This window comes from Arthroderma uncinatum, assembly GCF_011692745.1.
Source record: "Arthroderma uncinatum strain CBS 119779 chromosome Unknown scaffold3, whole genome shotgun sequence".
Classification (NCBI taxonomy): domain Eukaryota; kingdom Fungi; phylum Ascomycota; class Eurotiomycetes; order Onygenales; family Arthrodermataceae; genus Arthroderma; species Arthroderma uncinatum.
Window position 1 is genome coordinate 1,193,617 of NW_022983865.1, and position 17,543 is coordinate 1,211,159.

General features: G+C 50.4%; 6 protein-coding genes across 6 annotated transcripts; 4 read left to right on the plus strand and 2 right to left on the minus strand.

The window, feature by feature from the left end:
* Positions 1–598: 598 nt before the first annotated feature.
* GIQ15_04145 (uncharacterized protein) lies at positions 599–4,357 on the plus strand (the record flags this gene model as incomplete). Its single annotated transcript, XM_033551562.1, has 2 exons — positions 599–800; positions 864–4,357. 2 exons carry the CDS (start codon positions 599–601, stop codon positions 4,355–4,357), a joined length of 3,696 nt encoding a protein of 1,231 aa, XP_033405292.1.
* A 2,011-nt stretch (positions 4,358–6,368) lies between these two features.
* GIQ15_04146 (hsp90-like protein) lies at positions 6,369–7,619 on the plus strand (the record flags this gene model as incomplete). The annotated part of the gene is made up of 4 exons (XM_033551563.1): positions 6,369–6,591; positions 6,703–6,785; positions 6,874–7,535; positions 7,601–7,619. 4 exons carry the CDS (start codon positions 6,369–6,371, stop codon positions 7,617–7,619), a joined length of 987 nt encoding a protein of 328 aa, XP_033405293.1.
* A 1,254-nt stretch (positions 7,620–8,873) lies between these two features.
* Positions 8,874–10,969, plus strand: GIQ15_04147 (glucoamylase; the record flags this gene model as incomplete). Its single annotated transcript, XM_033551564.1, has 5 exons — positions 8,874–9,090; positions 9,161–9,444; positions 9,513–9,609; positions 9,677–10,314; positions 10,370–10,969. The coding sequence occupies 5 exons, from the start codon at positions 8,874–8,876 to the stop codon at positions 10,967–10,969; spliced, it is 1,836 nt and encodes a 611-aa protein (XP_033405294.1).
* A 577-nt stretch (positions 10,970–11,546) lies between these two features.
* On the plus strand, positions 11,547–12,536 carry GIQ15_04148 (alcohol dehydrogenase zinc-binding domain-containing protein; the record flags this gene model as incomplete). Its single annotated transcript, XM_033551565.1, has 1 exon — positions 11,547–12,536. The coding sequence occupies one exon, from the start codon at positions 11,547–11,549 to the stop codon at positions 12,534–12,536; it is 990 nt and encodes a 329-aa protein (XP_033405295.1).
* A 961-nt stretch (positions 12,537–13,497) lies between these two features.
* Positions 13,498–15,200, minus strand: GIQ15_04149 (saccharopine dehydrogenase; the record flags this gene model as incomplete). The annotated part of the gene is made up of 7 exons (XM_033551566.1): positions 13,498–13,593; positions 13,655–14,479; positions 14,527–14,565; positions 14,614–14,900; positions 14,964–15,017; positions 15,094–15,110; positions 15,166–15,200. 7 exons carry the CDS (start codon positions 15,198–15,200, stop codon positions 13,498–13,500), a joined length of 1,353 nt encoding a protein of 450 aa, XP_033405296.1.
* A 460-nt stretch (positions 15,201–15,660) lies between these two features.
* GIQ15_04150 (dehydrodolichyl diphosphate synthase) lies at positions 15,661–16,978 on the minus strand (the record flags this gene model as incomplete). The annotated part of the gene is made up of 2 exons (XM_033551567.1): positions 15,661–16,686; positions 16,754–16,978. 2 exons carry the CDS (start codon positions 16,976–16,978, stop codon positions 15,661–15,663), a joined length of 1,251 nt encoding a protein of 416 aa, XP_033405297.1.
* Positions 16,979–17,543: the final 565 nt, after the last annotated feature.

The following is a 17,543-nucleotide window of genomic DNA, read 5'->3' on the forward strand; positions in this document are numbered from 1 at the left end:
GTTGGTGTGATTTGTCTCTTTTAGGCTGTTTAAACCAGATACGGTGCCGCGCACAGCGAGGCAACGCACCGCACACCCTGGTGCTTGTTGGCCCACCACGGTGCTGTAACCGCATCTTTGACCTGGTCTGATCAAGAGCATTTGGTATAAGATGAACAGGTGTGGCAAATCCCTCATTTAATAATACATCCAGTGCCCTCTTCCCCGTTTACTTCCTTTTTCTCTCCCGTCGTCTCTCCTGTGGAATTGCGGACTGGGGGTTGTATTTTTTTATTCCATCATCCGCGCCCTTTAGACGCCTGGACTCTGCCTCCCTGTTGCTCATTAGCTTGGAGCATCATCGGCTGACCTAGTCGCCTTCGTCGCGTTGGTAATTAGCCCGTTGGATCGGACGCCGGATAGCCTGGAGACATCGTCTTCCCACCATCGCATACAGGCAGCACCACACTCAGCTCCTCTGTCGCTGCCTATACACCCGCCGCGTCGTCGAGAGAATGTTGTCCAGCCTCCTGCCCTCACTACGTCGTTGAGTGGGCCTCAATTTCCAGGTCCGCCTGGCTTACCTTCCGCCGGTGGTCTCTCGTTCACTCCGATATCAATGACTTCGCCGTACCTGTCGTCCGGCATGCTGAGCGGTGTGACAGCTACTACGTCGCCGATGTCCGTTTCCGCACGACCACGGTCGTTTAACTCGCGGTATAACCCACAGGAATGGGGACCAATATCCGGTGGTACATCACCCGTTGCGGCGACGGGGATGGTTCATCAACCGCCGCCGCCGTCCTCAGCATCAGTGACAGGTATATTATCTCGTGTATGAGCCGACTTGAATCTTGATATTAACATGGGAATCGAATGTATAGCCTCGCCCCCGCCCCCTCCGTACTCACCTCCACGAACAACTTTCCGGGGGCAGCGAGCTCAATCTCCACAAGTTGGGTTCCCCTTATCTAGCAGCCCAAGTCCTATTGCAGCGCCTATTCAACAAAATACAGCTGCTTCACAGTCACGACAGAGAGAGTCTTCGGGATATCACTATCCTGTTTCCCGGCCTGGTCCATCACCAGTGGCTACTCACGAGCAGCGGGAATCGGTGCGCTCTGATCATCGAACAACCTTTATGCCGGCTCGTTCATCAGTCAATGTCCACTCACAAGCTCCAGTAAATGACAGTTCGTCTCGATTGCAGAGCCATTATGGCTCCGGCCCTGTGGTCGGACGTGCAGAACCATCGTCGTCAGGATCAAATGCTGATTCGTCCCAGGCCGTTTTACAATCTGTACCCCCAGCGTCAAGAAGAGCCGTGTCCACGGGTGACATACCACATGGTAGAGGACCAAATAGGACCAGTACCCAAGCCGATAGCCACTCGTCTCCAAGAGGTGGTAGGTGGGAGCCTGGAATGCCACTTCCGCCTCCCCCTCCCGGTCCTCCGCCGGCGGGCGCTCCAAGAAGAACGTCTTTTTCGTCTCAGTCTGCGGTAGAACGAAACAGCATATCGCATAATGGAGGAGATAGGCTGCGCTCAGGATCCGGATCATCGTCACTAGAGCCCAGTCTTCCCACCATTCCCGCAACACCTCTTGGATGGACGCCTGACCATGTTAACCCTCCAGCTACGCCCAGACGAACATCTGCGAGCCCCCATGAACATCAAAGGTCGGTCCCTGCCTCTCCAAGCATGTCTAACTCAGTACCGAACCTCCATCGTGATGGACCACCACAGCGCGCGCCATCTTCCACCAGAGCCCAGAGTCAAAAAGGAATCCGCGAGCGCCGTATACAAAGCAGGCATAACAGAACTGAAAGCGGCGCTCCCGGACAGGAAGCTAAAGATGAAAACCATGACATGTCATGGCCAACCGATTTGGTCCTTAATTCTCCAGCGTCGGGCTCTGGGCTTGTTCGCCGCCGTACCCTCACCAAGTCCACCCCGCGCAGTGCCCGTAGCAACCCCGGAGAGGAGCCTCTACACAGCGCGAGATCGGCCAGCTCACCCTTCAGCAACAAGATGAACACCATCAGCTCCCCATACTCTGCCACTCCCAGACTACAATCTTTTCCCCATGAGCAGCTGACAAACCGTGGTCAAACTCCTCCGTTTTCCCCTGGGAGAGAGCAAAAATCACCAACCCTGGGGCCCGAGTCGCTGCATTTACCGCCCAAGGCTCTGCCAACTCCACCTCCAGCACAGCAGCAGGACGCGAGCTTGCTTGGATTGGAACCGCGGAGTGCTGGTTCAGACCGACCCATCTCGCACCTTTTACATCTTCCTGTTGACGTTTCACCATTGGAAGCACAACCCCTTGTTCCGAATAGGCTCCTTTCTCGGCGCCCCTCGCCCAAGGCTGTCCCTTACGCGCCAGTCGACGAGAAATTCATCCAAGACGCAGAACGGAGGTATCGTGAGTACCTTTCGAAAGAGTCATCAGCAACCAATGCTCCTGATGCATTACAGGCGTTTTGTGAATTTATTGTGACTGAATCTGGCGTCCGTCGCCAGCAATATGGGTCAGAATGGAATAACTTAACTTTTGACCCTAAGGCTATTGGTGATAAGCTATTCGACCTCAAGAGTAACCCGTTGAAGGCTGCAGCCAGGGACAGATCTGTTGGCCCACAGGAGCCCCCGCAGACCCCTGAAAGAAGTGTCCCCAAAAGGCGACCCTCTATAATTGAATCTGGCATTGGGAATGGATATAAGCCAGCCTTATCGCCCATCGCAAGCATGAGCATGAGCAATGAGGAAAGCTCCCGAGGTCGAGCTGCAAGTCGCTGGTGGGAATCTCAGACTGGTAGCGACAGCGGGGATGCCAGTGGGAAATTGTCGCGCACTAAGCGGGAAACGAAATATATGGGGTTACCACGAGAAATGCGCGAAGCAATGCAGATGGACCATTTGACTCCGACACAGGCCGCTTATGACCAGCAGTACTCTAACGAGCAGAATTCTTTTGCAAACTATGGGCCTGACGAATATCCGCCGGAGAAAGTAAGCTGGCATGATCCTGAGACACCTCAACCCCCGGGGCCGTCACGTACAATGTCAGCAATCAACCGTGAGGCACGAAAGTTAGATATCTCAAGATTAGTTACTTTGCCTCCCCCGTACCCAAGACATTATCCAGGTGTCAATAACAATCACCCGGACATGGCATTCTATCGAACGACGGTTCGGTCGATTAGCGATTTGTCCGAGGTTCACACCACCAAGGCGAGCTATGAAAAGAAAATAAAAACCCTTCGTGAACAGTACCAGAAGGAATCTCAAGAAGCTCTTCGTGGGTTCAGAGCACGGATGAACCATGGGATCGAAAGTGGCACGATATCCTACGCCGAAGCAGCTGATGCAGAAGCTAGTCGACAGGCACAGGCAAATGAAAAGGAGCGTGAGATGGTGCAGACCGAGTTCGATTCGTATCAGGTTGACGTTCTAGAGCCGATGCAGAGTATTTTGAAAGATAGGATTAAAATCGCTACGGCCTGCATTGACGAGTTGCGAGGAAAGCTCTTCGATTCAGCACAGCATCAAACGCCAGACCAAACCCAGGAGGAAGGTGACGAGGAGCCAGAACTAGTAGAGAAGTTGACACAGCTCAAATGGCTCTTTGATGGCCGTGAGAACTTGTTCCGCGAAGAGTACGACATTCTTAGCGAACGCAACGAACAGTTCAGAGCTGTGGTATCTCTTCCATACCGTCAAGCCAAGAATGCCGAAAAACTCGCTGAAACGCACAACTTCTTCATTCGCGACGCGCAAGATCGGAAACTAGCCTTCGTAGCTGAAACGCTTAAACGATTCGAAGGCTTCATGGACGTAATCGAGGCAAACGTTAGTCGAGGCGTTGAGACCCAACTCTCTGCGTTTTGGGATATTGCTCCTTCCATCGTCAACATTCTTCAACAGATTCCACACAGCCTGGAAGGATTTTCTGTCCGCATCCCTCAGAAGGAATATGACGAGAACCCAAGCTATTATCAATTTCCTCTGCAATACCTGTACTCGCTAGTCACACATGCCGGAAAATCAACATACCAATTCATCGAATCCCAGACAAACCTCCTCTGCCTGCTTCATGAAATCAAATTTGGGCTGATGAACGCCAACTGCAAGTTCATGGAAGTACAGCGGATAATATCTGGTGAAGATGAGGAAAACGTGCACCGCGAGATGCAAGAGTCACGCTCGGAGGAAGAACGGATCTTGACTCTAGACCTCAAGGAGAAAGTGGGCATGGTCGAGGAACAGTGGACCGAAGCCTTAGGCCAGCAGTTAGACAGCGTCAAGGAGCGTGTCCGTCACCGTCTTGCCAGTGAAGGTGGATGGGAGGAAATGGAGCAGATGGAGCAGAGTTGAGAAAAGTTTTCATCTCTTCCCGGTACGCTATACTAAATGCGGTATGCATCCAGATGCGATGTGTTTCCGTGTCTTTGTTTTTGTTTGACCTTTGTCACTTCTTCAACTACATGTGTTTTTATGCTAATAATACTTGATACCCATTTACGTTCGTTTGTATTTATTTTTCTGTGGTTTCGAAGTAATTATTTTGTTTGAAGCGGATACTTATGAGTACAAGAATAATTTTGATGACTTTTGGAACGTTTTTTACACCAAAGATCGGTGTTAGTTGTTGAATTCAGCACCCAATTTGACCCTCCCTGCATATATATAGCTCCACAGTCGGAACTAGTTACTAGCTACGCATATTTCGTTTGCACGAAGTAAGACATACCAAACACCTACAATGAAAAATTCCGTTTAACCTGATTTTACTCGTTTGTTACCTTGTATATTTATAGCTACGTGTTATTGTCAAAGCACAAAGCGAGGCTATTCAGTGCAAAGGCGTAGACCAGCCACCAGCTCGAGATGGATTCGCTGTAAATTAGTCTGGTGAGCCTTAGTTGTGTACTATGTAGTTGCTCTGACCACTTAGAGGTGGGAGTCCATGTCTATATCAATCTACCTTTTATCTACCCATCCAAGATTGCCCGAGCCTTGTAGCGTCAGCGGTGCCATCTTATTGAAATTATATAAAGATTGAGTAAGGAGGACACTCATTTTAGTATATTAATTCGTATATCAACTGTGAGAAAAGAGAAGTCGGCGAGGTGTAGTTTTATACGCCCAGTTATAGTTCCGAATTGGGTTGGTGCCGAGTGGGGCAAATATGCATAAAGTGGAGCCTAGACTTTTCTCGAAGCCAAGATACACGTGATTGTGAGATAAAAACACGTGATAGATATCAAAGGCTTCAACAACCTGAAATAAGAAACGAGAAGACACTGCACAGTTCAACCTGCGTTGGTCAATATCAGCTTTGAACCAGCGGATATAAGGGTTTTTTTGCCTGGTACCTTGACCTTGACATGATGCGTCTCTAGATTCGATTTGAATGAATAACTCTCGAGTAACAGGTGCTCCCGATTTCCTTATATCTTGCCAGCTGAGTTTGTGTTTGTCGTACTAGGCTGTCTCGTTTTACTGCGACGCTGCTTGCTACCTGATATATGGAGTTAACGTGGGATATGACAAGGCTTTTTCGCCTGCTCCAGGAGCGTAACTTGAGCATCGCCACCAGTGACATTTCTATTCCGTAATGTACGATGATAGGCGCAGATGGTGGGGGTAGGAGGGTGTTTTTGATGTAGTTTGAACTGGCCCGAGGACGTCTAGTTAGGAGCTACAGTTTGCATGGAAATAGTTACTTTATACATGTCAGTTTAAATATAAACCTGTCAATTTATTCAAAGAGATATAGATGATGATGATATATCGTTGCTCTGACGGGGTCGGTCAAGCGATATCACGTGACCCAAACTGTCCTTTAAAATCTCGAATTTCCGACCAGATTTTCTTCTAGAGCTTTCCAAAGCCGCAAGGAAGAAAGTGAATGCAGAAACTAAATACTTCTTGCTCCTCCACTCTCTCGCTCTCCAACGTAGTTACATCTCGCTCCTTTTCCCTCTCTCTCTCGCTCTTCAGTCCTTGAGCTAGCTGACCACTACTTGCCACAGCGCCTGTTACTCTAGGCATATCGTCTTGATGTGAGTACCAGCCCCTCGCTTGATATTTTTACCCACCATTCATACCTCGTTTTATGATGATACCCATGAGCTGGCACCAGTCCTAGCAAGATTTGTACTCTGTTTGTTGCGGAATGCTTAACCGGGCTAAAACGCCCATCTGAAAACGTGTCCAATCCTTCATCTCAGCAAGTCGTCTCTATGTCATTGGACCGTGAGGCTAATTCTCAGTCTCCCTCGCAGATAAAGAACTTTAAGCAGACATCTTGGAACCTGTGCTTCTCTCAGACTAACATCTACAGCGTCCGCGTCGTTTCTTCGGCTCAATTTATTTTCACAAGATGGTTCTCCACAACCCAAATAACTGGCATTGGGTGAATAAGGATGTCTCTGGCTGGGCGAAGACCTACCTAGAGGAGAGCCTTGTTGGCATCTCCGCCGAGGAAAATGGTGTGACTGCTAAAATAAATAAACTTGTCAGCATGGATGGCGACGTGGATGTCAGCCAGCGGAAAGGAAAGGTCATAACCCTCTTCGATGTGAAATTACAGCTAGACTATGAAGGTTTGTGGATATACCTACCCACATTTGCTCTTCCAGATAGCAATACATACACACCTTACGGCGTTTGCCATGGTTGAGCTCTGGCTAAGCATTTATCTTTTCTTTCTTCAGGAACCACGAGTGAGGAGGAGGATGTCACTGGTTCGATTAAAATCCCCGAGGTTGCTCATGACACCGAGGAAGATGAGTACGTAGTATGTTATCCCTTGGACGAACCTCACCTCTCCTCCCTTGTACGGACCATAATAGGGTAGCAAATTTGTAACCAACCGATCCTCACAGTTTGATACGAGCATATATTCCGAGACGGCCTCGAAGCAGCCAGTGAAAGACCTGGTTCGCTCGAAGATAGTTCCTCAATTGCGCACGGCACTCGCCAAACTCGCCCCTGCTCTGATTGGAGAGCATGGAAAGGACATCCAGCATGCGCCCGGCTCCAACCCGTCCAGCGGCTTCTCGACGCCAGTGACCCTCAAATCCTCCACTCCACAGCCCGCCGCAAAGGCCGCAGCAGCCACCACAACTACCACCACCGGCAAATCGTCCGTTAACACAACTTCCGTCAACGCCTCTGACGAGTTCCGCACCACCGCTGAAGAGCTATTTACCACCTTCACCGATCCCCAACGGCTTGCAGCGTTCACTCGCGGGGCTCCCCGCCGGTTCGACGGCGCCAAGGTTGGCGGACAATTTAACATATTCGACGGAAACGTGGACGGTGAATATATCACTCTTGACAAACCCGGCCTCATCGTCCAGAAATGGCGACTGGCCCAATGGCCTGAGGGACACTACAGCACCCAGGAGATCAAGTTTGTCCAGAACGATGTCGACGGTGTGACTGTCTTGAACGTGAGATGGGACGGAGTACCAATTGGCCAGGAAGATGTCGTGAAGCACAACTGGGACGGATACTACGTCCGAAGCATCAAGCAGACTTTCGGGTATGTGACAGATATCCCATGATTCTACACCGTTGAACTCGAGATGGTACTAATTTCTTCACCAGGTTCGGTACCATCCTATGATCGGCTGCTTGTCCAAAGTCTTAATATCTGATTGTCATGTTGCTCACGAGTCTCCGAAGCTGATGCCAGATATCAATAGGGGGAGCCAAGGTCCCTTGAACCGGTGTCAAAAAGCCCTTGTTGATTATCACCTTTTTTTATTCTATTTTCGTCTTCATAATGGCGCGGTGATTTTCAGGCCCGGGAACTAGTTGCATATGGTGAAGGGGTCGATCGTCCATGGAGGGTGGAATTATCCGTTCAACCGAGTTATGTAGAAAGGTAAAACACAGAAAATATGCATTAATCTATTTCTAGACGTTCCTATATCGTTCACGTAATAATTATAGCCGACAGTCCATCTATCAACTTCATTAATATCAAGGATGCCGTCAACCTTGGTGACAGTCACCACGTGATGCTGTACATGTGGCCTCATAAATATACTTGCTCTTGGCAGTCACAACAGGCCAGGATAAAGTACCTCGAAGTATCCCGAAGTACCTCTAAGTACCTCAGAGTACCATCTCCAACTTCTTGTCAACTTCCAGATTGAACGTCCAAACAACTTCACCTCTACAACATACAGGCGGCATCAGGCCAGCATAGCAGCATAACAGCAAGCAGAGACAATATAACTCCTGATAACCTCGTTTACCTGGAAAAACCCGTCAAGACTCCGCCTATACAACTCCGACTGCTATATGCAAGGAGCGTTCCACTGCATGAAATACAACTTCATGGACTCAACCTTGTTTTTTTCGAAGACCGAGCTGATTTTGCTCCATATCCATCCCGTCTAACGAACCAAGCGCTCCATATCCTGCATGGTATCGCATAGTGGCAACCCATCGGGGTCTATCTTCGTCCCGTGTCTCCAGCCCCAGGCTCGCGTGCCCCTGTGCAATGGAGGCCGAGTGTTGATGTTGATGCTGTCGCTCTATACCCGTATACACCAACCGGCCGCCACCGAGCTTTGAATCCGGGCCGCCAGAATCATACGTCGCAGGTTACAGGTTACAGGTTGCAGGTTACAGGCGTTCTTCACAGCCCTCGTTGGCGGATACGTCTTTAGAACGCCGTGCAAGGCAGGCCTGACCTTGCACGAACCCGGCTATACTCCCCGCCATTCTCTCTCTACATCTTTTTTTCCCCTTTCTTTGTCGATTTCTCTGCGGGGGCCGTAGGAGGACCTATTTAAACAGCTTGTTAACCTCGGGGTTTAGTGTTTGTCGGTCAAGAGGCAGAGATATTGATTCGCTTGTCGTTTTCACAATGCGTTTAACTAATCGGTTATGTTCTGCGTTTCTCGTTTTGCCCGTTGTCGTAGCATTTCAGGCCAAGCTTGCGACGCCCGTCGATGGCTTTGCCGATACAGTGGACGATGGCACACTCCAGAGTATGCTCGATAATATCGGCTTAAACGGCTCGAATGCGTGGGATACGAGTCCCGGCCTGGTTATAGCAAGCCCGAGCAGGAGAGATCCAGACTGTAAGGAATCGGTGCCATTGGCCGTGGCCTTATTTTCAACTGGTACAATACACTGACTTTTTACATCTAGACTACTTTACCTGGACTAGAGACTCGGCGATAGTGTTCAAGTGTATTGCCGATGCGTTTGCTGCGGGAAACACTGGCCTTCAGAGCAAGATTCAAGAGTACATTTCGTCCCAAGCACGTCTCCAATTGTTGAACACTCGCTCTGGTGGCCTGTCCAGTGGCGGATTGGGTGAACCGAAATATCATGTGGATGAAACGGCGTATAATGAGGATTGGGGTCGTCCTCAGGCAGATGGTCCGGCTCTCAGAGCTACCGCCATGATCGAATATGCAAGATGGCTTCTTGTAAGCATATAAAGACATTTTTTTCGGTGTGGGTAGCCACCACGTTTCTCACCTTTGCAACCATATAGGCAAATAATTACTACGACGTCGCCAAGTCGATCGTGTGGCCTGTTGTTAAAAACGACCTTTCCTACGTCAGCGAGCACTGGAATAGCTCAGCGTTCGGTAAGCGATTTCCAGCTTCTATCACCTCGAGGTTAAATATATTAATGAAACTCAATTTACTTTCTAGATCTATGGGAGGAGGTCCATGGTCCCTCCTTTTTCACCACGATAGTGCAACACCGTGCCCTTGTAGAAGGCATTAATATGGCCCGCGAACTTGGTGAGAGCTGCCCTCACTGCGAGTCACAAGCGCCTCAGGCACTCTGTTATCTGCAGTCATACTGGACCGGGAGTGCCGTTCGATCCAACTACGGCCAAGGCCGCTCTGGTCTCGACGCAGCCTCTCTCCTCGGCTCTATACTCACCTTCGACCCAGAAGGAGACTGTGACGATACTACATTCCAGCCCTGCTCTTCACGAGCATTGGCAAATCACAAGGCAGTCACTGATTCCTTCCGGTCCATCTACAAGATCAACGGTGGCATCAAACAGGGCCAGGCCGTGGCAATTGGCAGATACCCCGAAGACGTATATTTCAATGGAAATCCATGGTATGTATCGACATATGCAGCAGCAGAGCAGCTGTATGATGCTATGCACCAGTGGAATAGGATAGGTAAAGTCACAGTGACGGATGTTTCATTGCCGTTCTTCAAAGACATATACCCGCAAGCGCAGACTGGCACGTACGAGTCGTCCAGCGCAGAGTTTGAGAAGATCATCGCCGCAGTGAAGGCTTATGCGGAAGGATATATCGAAGTTACGGTAAGCTCCCTTTAATCAGGCCAGGTGTATTTGTACTAACTATTCTCCTGTGAAGAAAAAATACACACCATGTACCGGTATGCTGTCAGAGCAGTTTTCAAGGGATAACGGGCTTCCGTTGTCTGTTGCAGACCTCACATGGTCTTACGCCTCTTACTTGACCGTCATGGCCCGACGCAACTCAGTAATGCCTTCTTCATGGGGTGAAAAGGGCGCCAGAGACCTCCCTTCGACATGCGCGGCTTCTTCAGCAACGGGGCCTTACCAAACAGCAACAATAACCTATTGGCCCCCAAATCTCACGCCCACCGCAGAGCCCACACCGTGTCCCACGACTCTCCCAACGAGAAACAACGTCCGCTTCAGGCTGCTCGCCACGACGCAATTCGGTGAAAACCTCTTCATTGCCGGATCGATCAAGGAGCTGGGCTCGTGGGACGTCAACAAGGCTGTGCCTCTTAAATCGGATATATACGGAGCCGAGTGTCACCAGTGGTATGTTGATATCGACCTGCCAACCAGCGTGGCATTCGAGTATAAGTTCATCCGCAAGACGGGAGGGAATATCGTGTGGGAACAAGACCCCAATCGGAAGTACACGGTGCCGCAGAGCTGCGGCATATCCGGCGCGATTAAGAGGGATACTTGGAGATGAGCTGTATACCTCACTGCACATAGCCTTTTACTCGAATATTCGGATATTCATCCTATAACTACATCCTATAACTATACTCCGTACATACGGAGTAGCCTGATAACGCCTATGTACCTTCACGTGGCTCTGCTCAAATCATAACCATAAAACAAACACTATATTAAAATACTAAGCTATATATACTATTGTAATCGCCCGAATGCCCGATATCCGTCGAGCTGAAGCTCCGTGTCTCCGTGTCGGGATTATGTAATATCCATCTAGATAACTACGCCTATGATGTAATCGCCGATCGACCGAGAAGTCAACATCGAAACTCCACCACGTCTATACAACATTCCGAGATGCCTATAACAACCCGCGACAAGAGGTCCAGACCTCGTATTTCTCAGCGAGAAGACACGATGAGTAGTCTGGCTACTGACATTATTTAAGACAGCTTCGTTCCCCCCCAATCCCGTAGTTTTATACATTGACTAGGAACTAACTCGACAGCTTCAAGATCACACTTACTATACCCATTCTTAAGTATACCCATTCTTAAGAGAGAAGAGAAAGAGAAGAAAATAACATCAATATGGCTTCATCTATTCCAGCAACTATTCGGTCTGTTAACCAGGATGTGCCCGCGCCCACTCTGACGCTCCAGACGCGTCCTACGCCAGTGCCCAACTTCGACGCGGGCGAGCATCTCATCCGCGTCCACACGACCGCTCTCTGCGCCGGAGAACTTATATGGCACACCTACGTCACTTTCAAGAAAGAGGAAACCGTCCCCGGGCCTGACATGGCAGGAACCGTGGTTTCAGCGCCTCCTTCCTCGCCCTTCAAGCCAGGCGACCAAGTCTACGCTCGCATCCCATATTCTCGCCCCGGAGCTGCTCGCGACTACACCATCGCGTTGACGAGCGAGTTGGCGCGGAAGCCAGCGAATCTGAGCTGGGAGGAGGCCGCTACTGTACCTCTGTCGGCCCTTACGGCCTGGCAGGCGCTATTTGAGCAGTCCGGCGTGTGGACTGGGCCAGAGGACGCGAGGGTGAAAGGGAAGAGGGTTGCTGTCACCGCCGCGTCCGGGTCAGTTGGGATGTGGGTTTGTCAGATAGCGAAGGTTGCTGGGTTCGAGGCGATCGTTGGGACGTGTGGAGACGGAAACGAAGAGTTTGTGCTCTCCAAGGGCGCTACGGAGATTGTGAACTACAGGAAGAAGTCTCTGACGGAGTGGGCGGCCGAGAAGGAGGGTCGAAAGGTGGACCTGGTGATTGACTGCTTTGGTGGTAAGAGTCTGACCGATGCCTGGGGTTGTGTCAAGGATGGTGGTGTGCTTGTTAGCATGGTCGGGTCCCCTGAGGACGCGAAGCCGGCTGGGCTGGAGGTGAAGGATGTCAAGAGTCACTTCTTCATCATGGAACCAAAGGGGGACCAGTTGCAGAGGATTACCGGGTTGGTCGAGCAGGGAAAGTGTACTCCCTTGTTGGATAGCGTGTTCCCGCTCGAGGGGTTCCAGGAGGCTACGGACAAGGTGGAGGGAAGACATGCAAAGGGGAAAGTGGTGTTGAAGGTCTGCTGAGGAGAGTCGAGGGGGTGTGGTATGTCGGGGACGGCGGCAGGGCGGAGGAAGACGTGCAGGAGGATAGTCCAACCGGGGAACCTGGGAAGATTATGAGGGTGGAGGGTGGAGGGAGGTCAAGGAGAGAAGTGATGTTGAGAGTCTGGATACCCGTGGAGTTTGTTGATGCCTGTTCAGAGTACTTGATACCCGTTGATGGGCTATGACATGGCTGTGGGGTTGATATGCAAGGGGGTTGTTGATGATGGGAATTATGGTATCGAGTGGAAGGGAGATGTGCAAAGGGCAAGGAGGAAGGTGATGTTGAGAGTCTGGATGCCCGTTAAGTTGTTGATGCCTGTCGACCAGTGGTGATCTGGCTCGGGTTATTGAAATGGTGGAAGATATGATGGGAGATGTTGACTGAGATGGTGGAAGATGTGTTATGGCTTGGACATGGGAGGCAGTGACGGAATAAGGGGGATGTGCAAGGTGAAGGGAGGTTACCTGGTTGGACTCAATAAGCTAAGAGATGGACAGTTACATGGTTGGATTCGATCGGGTATGAGATGGAGGAGTGGTTGATACAGTGCAAGGCATCCACAGGAAGTGATACTCGGGGGTTTAATACTCAAGGATTTACAGTTGAGCTTGTTGAAGGGTCATAACTCGATGACGGCAGTGGATAATTAGGATCAGATAGCTCTGCCTGAAGATGATACTGAAGTCCGCTGGACTCTTGATAGCTAGACTTACGATGACGAAGACATGGAAGTGGATGGCCTGGTGATGATTGGAAGTTTCATGATTGATCTCCTAATGAGTTATGATGTGTTGGTGTATTTTACTTCTCTAATCCTTCTTCGCATTACCCTTTAATGCTTCAAGTTATGAGCTTGAGAAGGAGATTATCAATAGTACTTTTCAGCCCCCATTTCTAGGGCAAACATTTTTTTTTCCTCCAACCCGAAACAAAGGGAATCTAGAGAGTCTTCTCGATCATCTCAATTCCGTACTCCTCCTTCAAGGCCTTGATCAGAGGACCACAGATCTTCATGTTCATAGGTGCAAGGATACCCTAAGACGATCGTTAGTAATCTACCTCAACCACCGTAATAGGACATGCTTCGTTTTCTTACCTTCTCGCTGAGAGTGCCGTCGAGAACCTGTCTGACGGCAACAGCACATGGGATACCCACCAACTTGGCCATGGCAGAGTAGCCGTTTGGTTCACCATAGTCACACAGGGTGCTGGTACGGGTCTCCTTGCTACCGTCCTTGTTCTCAATCTCGAATCTGTGCTGGAGCATGACCATGTCTCGCTCGCCAGGGCCGTACTGCATTTTCTGCTCAAGAGTTGCACAGAGGGTGTCAAGTGGGTTGTTACGTGGGGTGATGTTTTCGTTGGAGAACAGTCCCATCCATCGAAGCGCAGCCATGATACGAGCCTTCTCCTCATTGTCAGCGAACTTGGTCTTGGATGAGATAGCCCACTGAAGGTCCTTCTCGTCTGACGAGGTGGCGCCGAGAAGCTGCTTCATGGCTTCTTTCCATGGGATGGCGGTCTTCATGAACTCCTTCTCGTCTTCCTTGAGGAAACCTAGATCGACAAGGGTGCGGATCATCTGAGGGAAACCCTGGAATCGGAGGGTACCGCGGATAACGGTCTCGGCCTCTGGCATCTCATAGCGTTCCTTGTAAGGGGTCGAGTCACGGTTGGCGTAGGCAACGAAGGCGAAGCCAGGGTAGATGAAGTATGGCTTTGCGGTGCCCATGAGCTCGGGGCCGGGAATGGAGACGACCTTGCCTCCTTCATAGTACTTGGCGTCGTTGCGGAGGGCAAGAAGCATACCTCTGCTGGACCAGGAGAATTTGTAGCCCAATGGGTTGTCAGACGACTCGGGGGCTGGGAGACCACCACAGTAGGACAGGAAAGAGGTAACCTTGCCGCCGGCTTCGTGGACCTATACTCCGTCAGACTAGACATACATGATATTCCTGGGAGACGTACCTCAGATATGGTCTTGACAGCGTATAGATGATCGATACCCTAATGGCCTGTTAATACTTGTTTCCCCATGCCTAAAGATATACATACTGGATCGAGGCCAATCTCGTTCATGACTGTGATTCCGGCCTTCTTAGCATCTTCCTGCAGCTCCATCATGGCTGGAGAGACGTAAGAGGTAGTGACGACATTCTTCTTGGTGCGAATAGCCCCCTTGATGACGGTAGCATGGTGGATGTACGGGATGAGAGAGATGACCAGCTCGACCTTGTTCAGCTCGGCGTCAAGGGCAGCAGAGTCGTTGACGTCGAGAGAGACGGCGGTAGTGTTCTTGATGCCCTTGCAGAGCTGCTGGGCGCTCTCGAGAGTACGACAGGCTATATCACGCGTCAGTCCTGTACTTCATACTGATGCTGCCCGTAGCTGGCTGTGATACGCACCAACAGTGAGCTGGACACCAGCCTTGGTCAGCTCGTCGATAGTAGGCTTGGTGACTATCGGCACAGCAAAGCATTAGCCAATTGATCTCTCCAGTCTCTCTCCTTCTCTCTTCATGGGCTGTAGACAAACCGAAGCCACTTCCGAGCCTGTATATACATGAGTCAGTAACCACACCGATAACGGAGGAGGGGTGAAGCGTACAAAAGCACTTTACGACCTTCAATTGAGGATGGCATGCTGGCTATCTTGGTTATATCTGTCTTTAACAAGTTCAGTGAGCGGTCGATATGGTATCCTCGAGTGTAGATGTGGTGAAGAAGAGAGAGAATGCGTTGTCTCTTTTTCTGCTTCCTGCTTTCTGTCCCCCTCCTGTGGATAAGAAGCGGCGGTTAGTCAGCACTGATCTTGCTCGTTTAGCTGGAGTTAAGGCAGTGAGAACACGGAGATCGCTGCCCAACGGCATTTGATACAAGTTTCTATGACTACGAGGATGGCCGTGGTGCTCGTCTGGGTGCTGGGATGAGGCAGGTCGTGTGCTGGACCCCTGCACTGCATCTGTGGGCTATACGAACTCTACGAAGACGGAGAGCTGAAGTGATGATAATTATACATCTATATAGAGATGGCGACAGAGGTAAGTATAGCATAGGTAGGTGAATAAAGAATAGGGGAAAGAAGAAGTGTATGGAGATACATCTACAGGCTCTTAACTTTTATATGCGTCCCATCTTCCTCAGAGAACCAGGGGCTGTCCTCTGAAATTTTCCCTCTCGGCTCAGCATCAGAGTTGTAGGTGCTGGGAAACTCGAACTGGAGCTCTCTCTTGAGACTTGTCTTCCTCAGCCTCCGCTGCCAGTCCCAGATCACAGGCAGAAACTCCCACAGGCTAAAGGCCGGCCATAGCGTTTCTAGGAAGACAATCTGCGTGTCCTGGTGGCACTGCCAGAGCATAAAGTCACTCAGCCGTTCGACGCCAGAGGTGCGGATGAGGATGTCGAGCGGTGGACAGCCTGCGGTGAGCATATGGTCGTCTATCGTCTGCGTGCTGATTGTTTCGGGCGAGTGGAAGAGAAGCTGGTCGCTGTTGGGAGGATAGGAGGTGTATAGCTCTGGCGAAGTGGTGGAGTGTTTCCCTATCGACTCAGGGCTCACTTGGTGATGCAGCGTGGTGGCCGAGGAGAGGGAGGAGGTGGAATCATACGCCGTGTCGTTCGTAGTATTAGGAGTGCCGGTGCCATTCGTGTTTTCTCCGCTGGGCAACGCCTCCCTTGGATCAGCGCTGGGCGTATGTTCACGGATGTTCTCGACAATCCGCTTCTCAGAAAACGGTCGACGTGGCGGGTTTGCCGTGGGTGGCAGCTGGCTCCGGTCCAGCGGTGTGCTATAGTCGATAACCGTGTTCCGGATGGCAGACGTAATCTCGTCTCTCGAGGTATACGGGAAGCAGATGTTGAGTATAGCGTCGCCGTTTCGACTCGTCAACTCGACCGTCCGATCAACTGCTTCCAACACGTCTGGCCGGATCTGATCTCTGCGGCCCAACACTCGCACACTCGCGCCGTATCTCTCTAGAAATTCCCCGTGTTGCGATAGCTGCTCTAGCTTCAGCTTGGCCATCTCCATCAACGCGTCCACTTCATATTTTGACCGCTTGAAGTTCTCGATGCTGAATGCGTATATCGTCACCACCTTGATGCCGGAGCTATAGCATACCTCCAGGACCTGTACAAAACACCCGAGTCAGAACGCACATAACAGTATGCTTTTGCATCTGGAAATAAAAACACACCTTCGCCAGTGCCTCGAACCCCAAGTTATGTCCCTCTACTCGCTCTATGCCCTTATCCCGAGCGAACCGCCTGTTCCCATCCATAACGAAGGCAACATGCTGTGGAATAGGGCCCTGTCTTAATGCGCCGATCAACAGCTGTCGGATGTAGTATATAGCCCCTTCGACCGGGGGAGACGATGCCAGCCATTTCCGTATCCTCGAAAGGTGCATTGACGACGCCATAGTGTGAGAAGCGAAGGTATAGAAATGTCGTTGTGTGCTATGACGGAGTATCTCGGCCGCGATGGAAGGTCGACAAAATTAAAGAAAGTCTCCGTCACAGGTCAGATCGCGAGACGATTATCCAAGGTAGCTCGTAGGGGAGAGGTCGAGAAAAGATATCGTCGTAAAAGCCGGAGAGAAATAATAATAGTGACGTAGGCGCGGACTCAGCATTCGTGGCTTTGCGTTTGCCTTTTTGCCTTGGTTTTTTGTTTGTTTTCTCGGGAAGCTGTGGAAAGGCCGAGCTAGAGGACAGTTTGCCCCTGGCCAATATAGTATACAAGATATAGGTCAAGATATATCAAGATAGTATAGAGATTAACGCTAGATAATACATGAACAAGAACGCCTGCTGGACCTGAAACTAAGCCTTAAATCACCAATCGTTGATACTCCTTTTCCTGCTTTTGCTTTTACATCCGGCCTCCTTTTTTCGTATTTGTCCTCCCCTACAACAAGATGACACGTTGGCCCTCCGCCTGTTTGATTTGCTGCTTCGCTCATATGTACGTATATATATCGCTAG